The sequence below is a fragment of the Acinonyx jubatus genome, chromosome B4 (assembly GCF_027475565.1).
Source record: "Acinonyx jubatus isolate Ajub_Pintada_27869175 chromosome B4, VMU_Ajub_asm_v1.0, whole genome shotgun sequence".
In the NCBI taxonomy this organism is placed as follows: domain Eukaryota; kingdom Metazoa; phylum Chordata; class Mammalia; order Carnivora; family Felidae; genus Acinonyx; species Acinonyx jubatus.
The window spans coordinates 79855556-79866414 of record NC_069387.1 but is presented as its reverse complement, the minus strand read 5'-3'; the positions used below and the strand labels follow the sequence as shown (position 1 = coordinate 79866414).

At 35.9% G+C, this 10859-nt stretch overlaps 1 protein-coding gene across 1 annotated transcript; it reads right to left on the bottom strand.

Moving 5' to 3' along the window:
- Window positions 1-1019: 1019 nt before the first annotated feature.
- On the bottom strand, window positions 1020-1958 carry LOC106989865 (olfactory receptor 6C4-like). The gene has a single exon (XM_015088313.2). It carries the CDS (start codon window positions 1956-1958, stop codon window positions 1020-1022), a length of 939 nt encoding a protein of 312 aa, XP_014943799.2.
- Window positions 1959-10859: the final 8901 nt, after the last annotated feature.

Sequence of the window (10859 nt, the reverse complement as noted above, 5' to 3'; positions counted from 1 at the left end):
TCAGTACATGGAAAGAAACATGCATAGCTTCTTTAAATTTTAAAATTACCCGTACTATGGGTCTGGCCCAGGCTTTCTGAAAAAAATTAATATGGATAAGAAATGTTTAGAAAATATCGGCTTGTGATGGACACCCTGCCTGAGGACATCAGATTATAAAATTTAAAGTTTAGCATCAACATAGAAAGAAGATGATTTCAGCTTATGAAATTGTTAACATCATATATGCTGTCCATATAATTTTATTTCATATTCTTGTGAAACGGAACCAGAACAATGACTAGGCACAACATTAATATGTATGAATTTGCTATAATGATATATTGCTAAGTAACTGAAATTTGAATCATCCCTTTCCCTCTTTTGTGGATTCACTCAGTGTTTAATGTGTGTATAAATCATTACCATTTTCCTATCAGTTTGAAAATAAGTAGATATTGATTTTCTCTTCTTCACATCTATCTTTCTTACCCCAAACATTGAGTAGCCTAGTGTTTCAGTAAGTGATTATTGTGGAAACACTAAACTTAAATCTGAATAGTATAATTACGAAATAACCAACTTTATGTTAATTAACCAATATATTATTGAAGCTATTATTCACAAACTAGAGTAGATTTCTTCTGGGTGTATATTTAATGATTCAATTTCCAAGTATAGAGATGGGACACCATGTGGGAGAGGATAAGAAAAGTTCAGTTGTAAAAAACTAACAATTAGAATTCATACTCCCAATTCTAACTCTCCCAAATCCTTTCCTTAAAAGTGAGGTACAAATAAGGAAAAATAGCATGAAAGCATTAGAAGATACACACACATATATACACTCACAGGCCTTTAAAACTTTTAAGAAATAAAGTCATGTTAAAATAGGCTTCATTAAATAGATAGCTTTACTGTTTTGGTGTTCAGGTAGGACTATTGATGGCATATTATAGAAAACACTGTAATATACAAGAATATACATCTACAAACATTTATTCGTTATTTAGTATTTATTATTATTATGAGCCTCAGCTTTATTTTCTTGAAAAAGCTGTTACTTTGCTGACCATATCTTTGAAGGCTATTTTCACTTGCTTATTCCTGAGGGTATAGATGAAAGGGTTCAACAGAGGGGCAACTGATGTATTTAAAACAGCCACGCCCTTATTAAAAGTTTCTGCATCCTTAACAGAAGGATTTATGTACATAAAGATACAACTTCCATAAGAAAGTGAGACCACAATCATATGAGAGGAACATGTAGAAAAAGCTTTTTTTCTCTGTTGAACAGAGGGGATTCTCAGAATTGTCCTGATAATGTACGTGTAGGAAAGGATCACTAGCACCAAGGTGAAGATGAGGGTGACTGCAGCCAAGATGAACTCCATCACTTCTATGAAATGTGTGTCTGAACAAGCTAGATGCAACAGTACAGTATAGTCACAGCAGTAATGATTGATGATGTTGGATGCACAGAAAGGCAGCTGGAGAGTCATTATATGAGGCCCAATGACAACCAAAAAACCAGAGAGCCAGGAACACAAGACAAGTTGAATGCAGAGTCTCCTGCTCATTACAGTTGTATAGTGTAGGGGTTTGCAAATGGCAACGTAGCGGTCAAAGGACATGGCAGCTAAAAGATAAAACTCGGTTGCTCCCAGAAGGATGGCAAAAAAATACTGAGTGAAACAAGCAGCAAAGGAGATAGTCCTGTCTCCAGTTCCAATATTGACTAGCATTTTGGGAACAAAGACAGAGGTAAAAGATATTTCCAGAATGGAAAAATTCCGGAGGAAGAAATACATAGGAGTCTGGAGGCGATAATCCAGCGTGGTCAGAATGATGATGGTCAGGTTTCCCATGATGCTTAAGACGTAAGTTAGCAACAGAAAAAGGAAAAGCACAGCCTGAAGCTCAGTGTCAGCTGTCAGTCCAAGAAGAATGAACTCTATCACTGATGTCTGGTTGCCCATCACTAACGTCACGCAAATTAAGAGAGAAAACTATAATAATGACAAAGGTTGGAATAAAATGAAAGGTTCCAGATTTTTATTGAAATATAAAATCCAGGTAAAAAAAAATGGAGGGAAACCTTAAAACTCTGAATCCTTCTCTAGCCCTCGTTTTAAAACTGACATATCTTTTAAGGAAATGTTAACACGTTTTCTTATTTTACTTCACAATTAACAAAGTTCCTCCTTCTTAGGCTCATACTCAATTAGTTCTCCTAATTGAATATGTATTCATATTCATTTCTCATCACTTTTCAATTCATTTTCATTTATATTTGCCTTCTGAATCTATTTTGATTTTCCTCACTAACTTATTAGATGCTGTCTGTCACATATATATAGACAAATCTAAAACAAATTTAGAGTAGGGTTATTTGAATTAAATAAATTTCTTAAATTAGCCTTTTAACTCTCAGCTTATTAGCCAACAAAGTAAATGCAAATGAAGGTATGAAGTATAGGAATAAAATTGAACTTGGCTGTTTCCTTCATTTTGCCGTTCTGTATTTTTTCTTATTTATTTCTGTTTTGTCATTTTGAATAATAATTCTCTGTATCTGCTGAAGCTCTAAGCCTGGATTGACTCTTCTCTTAATTCTTAATAAAGTGTTGGCAATTCATATAACTTACAGTTCCTGGGTCACGGCAAAGATCTAATACAATGCTGTCACATAGGGGCGCCCGGGTGGCTCAGTGGGTTAAGCATCTGACTTTGGCTCGGGTCATGATCTCACAGTTCATGGGTTTGAGCCCTGCATGAGGCTCTGTGCTGACAGCTTGGAGCTTTGAGCCTGCTTAGGATTCTGTGTCTCCCTCTCTCTCTGCCCCTCCCCCGCTCGCACTCTGTCTCTCTCTGTCTTGAAATTAAATAAATGTTAAATAAAGGTGTTTAATGCTATCACAATTTAATATAGATATATGGACTAGTCAGTACTTGGGGAAGCATTAAATTAAAATAATCTCACTAATTGTGAGAATTGTGTGAGTTTTCAGCATATTACAGTTCCTTAATTATCCGTTCAAATTCAACTCTTCATACAACTTTAACAATTGCAATCAATAATAACTCTTTCTTCCCCTTCTGTATTAAAATTTACCAAAATAACACTTGGTCATAAAGCCCAATTATTTTCCAGTTATATCAAGTACGTACACTTTGTCTGTACGACTTTAACACAAATCTATTGCTCAAAGAATACGCTCTTATTTCTCCCATTCTTTTATACAGAGATGTGAAAATTGTACAGATTTGGTAAAAACTTTAACGTAAATTTTGTTGAAGTAATAAGAGAATCTAAGGTTTATTAGCTCCTTTTCTATAAAATTACTTACATTCATGATTTTTAATTTTTTTTTAATTTAAATTTGATTTAGTTAGCATATAGTGCAATATATTGGTTTCAGGAGGAGAATTCAGTGATTCATCCATTTTTTGACCTCTTTAGATTCATAGCCCTGTTTTCTATACATATAAAAGTTACTATACATATAAAAATTCCACCGAAGCTTATGCATATAGCTCCTCAGAATTATCTTTTAGTATTTTTCATCATCAGACACAAAGAAATATTACTAAGAATTCTTTTCTCTACTCAAAAAATTATGAAATTATTTTCAATTTAACAACTGTTTTACATAGGTTGATAATTTTTATATTACACCATGTAATGAGTTAGTAATAGTCACACATTATATATTTCTATCAAGGTAAAAATTCCAGAAGTATTTAATATGGACAAAAGAAGAGTTTTGCCAACTTGGGAAGGCTGATTGTCTAGAATTATATGGGAAAATTTTAGTGTTCCTAACACAACTTTAATCAGTTTGCACTTTTGTAGATAATTGTCTTTTGTGTTAAATACTTCCATATTAACAAATTTAAAAGTTATAATATGCTACACACTTATAGGTGTTACTGAAAATTCAGTTATGTTGTTGATAATTAGATTAATACACCAATAATATAAATTTCAGTGTTAGTTGAAATAATGGCTTTCTATGGCTTCATGAATTATGTTGATTACTTTCTAATGGGTACAAATAAGTGAATATAGGTAATTAAAAATGCGCACAAATAATGAGTTTTGCAAAAATATTTTATATGCAGAGAATATTAGGGCACACCTATTCTACCATGGCAACATAGCTCATTAGACTGTAATATTGCCAAACTAGTTGAAATAAATCTTGGGATTTGAACGACTGGTAATGATTTTCTGTGTCTACATGAAAATAGCTAATGTGTCAGAAAATTTGGAGACATGGATGTTAACCTTCCCGTTTTAGATCCTAACTATTAATTAAGACTTATTTTCTAACAGTATTCAAGCAATTGTATTTGCTAAGGAACATTAATATTCTGAAATTTCCATTGTGTAAGTAATCAGTTTTTTGACAAAGTGAAAACTTTGTCCATTATTCCCACATAATAGAAACACTTCATTGGATTAATGAGTGAGTGTTCAAAAATGAGTGTGAAACCATTTAATTATTAGGAAGTGGCCTCATCATCTATCAAATAAAAGATGAACACAATGAGAATTTGTATATAAAAAGAAAAATTTATATCAAACATTTCTGTCAGCAAAATAAAAGATGATACTCCTTTATAATAAGATTCATGCTATTTACAGAAAAATTGTATATATACCATATGTGGTATATACATAGTCATATGTATGTATGATCAAATAATAAATACTTGACCCAAACAAGATTTATCTGGCAAAAAATATGTATATTTACTCAAAGACTTACTGCTGGTACAGTGATTTTTTTAAGAGGTTTATTTGTAGTTGAAAAGATGTGGAAGAGCTTTCCCTAAAATTTTGAGATAAATTTAGTTATGAATGTCTTCTCCAAAGTAAAATCATTTCTACAATTAAATGTATGTAAGTGTCGTGTTTAGCCTCTGTCTCCTTCTGTGGTGGACCTGTTTGCTAGTTTATGAAGCATTTAGGAGGAAAGTTCAGAAACTTAAGTCCATGGGAAGTAGGAGAGGGCTTAGTGGAAAAACAGAAGAAAGTGTGATTTGATTTCCTTTAAGCTCTAATTCTGTGAGTATGGTGTAACATTTTCTGCTGAATGTATGTGTATATGCTAAACTGTCATATTTAAATTTTTTTAATGTTTACTTATTTCTGAGGCAGAGAGAGAGACAGAGCATGAGTGGGGGAAGGGCAGAGAGAGAGGGAGACACAGAATCCGAAGCAGCCTCCAGGCTCTGAGCTGTCAGCACAGAGCCCGACGACTCAGGGCTGGAACTCATAAACTGTGAGATCATGACCTGAGCCAAAGTCGGTCGCCCAACCGACTGAGCCACCCAGGCGCCCCCAAAACTATCATATTTTAATTTTTTTAGCTGTATCTGTTTAAATCAATCAAAATATTGCTTAAAAAGAATGTATATGCAGTTGTATCAACAAGCAAAATGAAAGGTAGACAGCAGATTAATAGACTGTACGTGTCTAGTTAAATGCAGCCATCACCAACCCTCTCCTACCTCAAACAGGTGAGTCACTTCTGCCTTAGTTTCAAATCAGCTCCTTCCATGGCTAAATCAGAGAATATAAAGGCTTAGGACCCACTGGGAAATGGTCCCTGGGTCACCAGAATTTGATTGCTTCAGAATGCTGAGGAATGCCTGGCTTTTTGTCCCAACAAAGATCTGTCAAATTAGCAGGTAAAAAGAAGAAACAAGTATGTAAGCAGATTGAAATCCCCTGCCAAGTCTTCCTTGCCATTCCCTTGATCTTAGAATTTATCTCCCTATTTTTCTTACTCATTTTGGTCTGTGTGAATGGGTATCTTGCTATTCCTCTGTCATCCAGGCCCGTGGTCAACTCAAAGCCTTTGCAATGGCTGTTGCATCTTTCTGTGATGTTCTTCCTCCAGACATTACCTGACTAGCACCCTCATGTCCCTGAGATCTCAGAATTGGGGCATGCCTCAGGGGAAGCTTCCCTGATTATACTCTCCAAGATGCCCACTACTCAATCACTGTCTAACACCTTAACTGGCTTGATATCTTATGCCCAGTAGATTTTTGTTGCTCCTCACACCACTCTTAAATTCTATTATTTATTTCCTATGTGTTTATTGTCTTCTATCCTCACTAAACTGTAAGCTCAACTAACTGAAGGACTTTATTTAGTGCTGAATCTCTGGGACCTATGAAAATGACTAGCACGTATTTGGAATCCTACAGATATGTATTAATTGAATCTTGTTTTTCACCGGAACCTTATGTAATAGCAATTTTCCATAGGCTTGAGCTATCCCAACATATCATTTGCCTTCATCTATTATAAGGGATCCAATGTCTTTGAAACAACAATTCCTTTTCTCCAAAGATACTTCATACAGAAAAAGATATGATTGACACATCAAAAATGTTAACAGACTTCATATAAATATTTGATTTATATTAAATATTTCAAATAAACTGATCTGAAAGGCCCTCCTAAGTGTTCAGTTAAGGAAATAGATTTCACTATAACATATCCCACTCAAGGGATAACATTAAAGGAAATTTGTAGTTCTTCCTGAAGGCTAATCGTGATTAATATTTCTGATTAAATGATGAGGATACACATGCAAATATCACAGACCAAATAGTTAACAATTTTTCAGGCAAAGAAAGCACACAAAAAAATGGAATGTTAAGATTGCACAATTAACATTTTTTAATGTTTTTATTTATTCTTTTTTTTTTTTTTCTGAGAGAGAGAGAGTGTGAGTGGGGGAGGGGCAGAGAGAGAGAGGTAGACACAGAATCCAAAGCAGGCTCCAGGCTCTGAGCTGTCTCCACAGAGCCCAATATGGGGCTCGAACTCATGACTGCCAGATCATTACCTGAGCTGAAGTCCGATGCTTAACCCACTGAGCCATCCAGGGACCCCAAGATTGCACAATTAAATAAAATGTCACCTTTATAATTCTTTTCCTAACTTGATCTTATGTTTTAAAGTTATATAGGGGTGCCTGCGTGGCTCAGTCAGTTAAGGATCTGACTCTTGATTTCTGCTCAGGTCATGATCTCACGGTTTGTGAGATCAAGCCCCCCGTGGGGGTTTGTGCTGACAGTGTGGGGCCTGCTTGGGATTCTCTCTCTCTCTCTCTCTCTCTCTCTCTCTCTCTCTCTCTGTCTCTGCCCCTCCTTCGCTCATGCTCTCTCTCTCTCTCAAAATAAATTAAAAAAACATTTTTAAAAATCTTTAAAAAAATTAAAAATTGTATAGAATTCCAGTCAAAAATTATGCAGACGGTTCTTCTAATCTCTAATTCACAGGTGCAAGCCTTCAGTATAAAGTCAATTTATTGATGAGAAAAATGTCCAACGAAACTTATGTTAAAAAAAATCAGATGGGGCGCCTGGGTGGCTAGTCAGTTAAGCGTCCGACTTCAGTTCAGGTCATCATCTCGCAGTTCGTGAGTTCCAGCCCAGTGTAGGGCTCTGTTCTGACAGCTTGGAGCCTGGAGCCTGCTTTGGATTCTGTGTCTTCCTCTCTATCTGCTCCTCCCCCCACCCCTCTCTCTCTCATTCTCTCTCAAAAAGAAATAAACATTAAACATTTTTTTACATAATTAAAAAATCAGATGTATAAAATAAGCACTGTATAAAATAAATGTACAAAATAAAAATTTTATAATATACATTCAGTTTACATACACACACACACACACATATATACATATATATATATATATATATATATATATATATATATAAAGATAAGAGAAAATTAAAGATATGTAGATAGGTAGATTGATAGAACATGTATATATGCTAAATATACCCATGCCTCAAAATGATTTTAATCAATAAAAGCCTTTTATGTGCAAAATGGAAATAAGAAAAAAAATTGTAGGGGCGGCTGCGTGGTTCAGTGGTTAAGGCATCCGATTTTTGATTTTGGCTCATGTCATGATCTCACAGTTCGTGAGTTTGAGCTCTTCATCGGGCTCTGCACTGACAGTGAGGAACCTGATTGGGATTCTCTCTCTCTCCATCTCTGTCCCTTTCTCTCTCTCTCTCTCTCTCTCTCTCCCTCTCAAAGTAAATGAATAAAAACAATATTGTATGCAATGTGAACTTCTTCCAGATAGCCACTAATTGCTTGCCTGACACCACACTGTCACACACATAGTAATGTTAATGATCCCAATATTTTCTCAGGAAAGCAGGCCAATTTCACTCTGAAACCTCTCTTTGACTCATATACACATAAATACAATGCTTTCATCCTTTGATGCATTATCTCTTTGTGCAACTTCTTTAGCACTTAATCTAGCCTTGTGAAGTAACTACTGAATCCCTCCAATGCTTTAATGATAACTCATCTTTTTATATTCTCTTTGCCCTTTCTTTGAATGTAAGCCATATGGGTGCTGCCAACCATTTCTCAAATATGTCTTTCATTGAAATACTTTGCTGTATAAAACTCTGCTTCAACGCTCATATTCCTTGTAATGCCTTATATGAGAAATAGGTACTAACTTCTCTATAGCTTAAGCAAGTTTTTGGCAACAACCATTTTATGATATATTGGGCTCTGTGTGTGTGCGTGTGTGTGTGTGTGTGCACACGCGCACGCCAGTATCTATATAGATATATAGATATGTATTCCCTGCAGGAAGGAAATAGCATGATACCTTTGCTGAGTAAATATTTGTTGAGGATTTATTTAAGCCAAATTAAGTGTCTAAATTACATACTCCATTTTATTGAGACATAATTGATTTGTAATAAATTTCACATGTTTAAAGTATACAGTTTGATAAATTTTGAGATCTGTCATAAACCTATGAAGACTTCACCACAGTCAAGATAACCCTAAAATTGTCTCATACCCCTTTTAATCCTTGCCTTGCAACCCACCCTACACTCTCACACAGAAGATCAGTTCGCTGGGAAAGAATTTATCAGTTTTGCAGCTGTGTGAGTGTTATTCCAAACAAGAAGAAAGAAAGGGCCTATTTTTACCAACTGCCAACTCTAAGTTCTCCAATTAAGCATTATAAGCATAAAGGTATTCAGATATTCTCTTTCCTTTGCATGTTTTCCACAAATACCCAACATCGTGGCATTACCATTTTTTCTGTAGATGTTAAATATAGCATATAGCCTATGTTATTTATAGCTATGCTTAGTCAATGTTTCATTATACACCTCAGTGAGTAAATGGGTGCTTTATGTTCTAACAGATAATTTATAGGGACTAGACTGAGAGCTGTGGTATCTAGGGGCAGTATGTTCTAACTGCAGCTAGAGTTCATGCTGAGATCAATGTAGTGATGAGATCCGAAAGGCAAATGGAAATCTAAGCCAGGCAAAAGATTCCAAGAAGAGGATAGAAAACAATATTGGAATATTGAGAATGGAGAGACAGACAAATGAATGCAGAGAGATTTCAATAAATCACGTGGGTAAATAGAAAGGTAAGTAGGAGAAACTGGATACAATACATGGTTAACATTTACAACTTCTCTGCACCACGCTTTATACTAGGAAAAATTTAGAGTCAAGGGATTGTCTGGAATTAGTCATGAATCTTTTATCACTTTGCCATTTCTACATAACAAAGGTCCCTGAAATTTAGTGTCTGAAAACCACAAGCATTATTACTGTTCATGAGTCTCTGGTTCAGCTAGGCAGTTCTGCTGATATGGACTGGGTTCTCCCACTTCCTGGGGAATCAATTGGCTCTAAGCTAGTCTAGGATGGCCTCGGTAGAGATGAATCAGTTCTACTTCAGTAGATGTCTGTCCCAGCAGACTAGCCTTGGTTTGCTCTCATGAGAATTGTGCGGGTGCAAGAGAGAGAGAGAGAGAGAGAGAGAGAGAGAGAGAGAGAGGAATGCATGCTTGGCTTCTTGATACTGACACTCTGAGTTGTCACAACATTCCTTCTGTCACATCTCTTTGCAAAAGCAAGTCACAGGTCTAGGCTAGATTCAAAGGATGAGAAGCAGACATTTTCCTGCTGAGTGGAGCTGTGGAGTCACATAGCAAAAGACATGGCCATTTTCCTATCCATCCACCACACCAGCTCATGAAGAATCACCTAATCACTCTCTTTTATTTTCTGCTCTGAGCTTCATTATCCTAATCACTTTAAAAGCCGTTTTGACCATATTGGTCTCCCAGGGCTGCCATAACAAATTACAAACCCGGTGGCTTAAAACAACAGAAATGTATTCTTTCACAATTCAGGAGGCCAGATCTGGTGGCTCTGAGGAACATGTGTTTCTTCTAGCTTCTGGTGGTGGCCAACAGTCCTCGGTACCCCTGGCGAGATCTCTCCAGCTTCTGTCTCCATCTTTACATGGCTGTTGGTCCTGTGGATCTGTGGATCTTTGCGTCTCTTAATCTCTCCTTAAATAGTGACAATAGTCATTGGATTTAGGGCCCACTCCAATCTAGTATAACTCTATCTTCACCTGATTACACGTGTAAATGCCCTATTCCAAATAAAGTCACATTCACACATACCCACTTTTAGGACTTCAACTGACCTCTGTGGGGGACACAATTCGTTTCACAACAGTGATGATATATATTGTGTGGAATATGCTGAAGAGATATCAAGTATCCTGATTACCATTAAAAACATAGGCCTATAAATTCATAAAATATAGAAAAGCCCAATCTATAGACAAGTATATAAGAAATGGAGAAAAAGTCAACTAGCATTAGAAAAGCTTCCCTCACTTTCTTTTTGGCCTTCCCTATGGTACCTGGTCAAACACAAGGCATGCTTCTTTTTCAACTTCAAGTGAAGTTCCTTTTGCAAATTGATCCATGAACGTTTTTACCCTATCTCTGACCACTTTGCCGTTTATAAGCCATACATTACTCTTT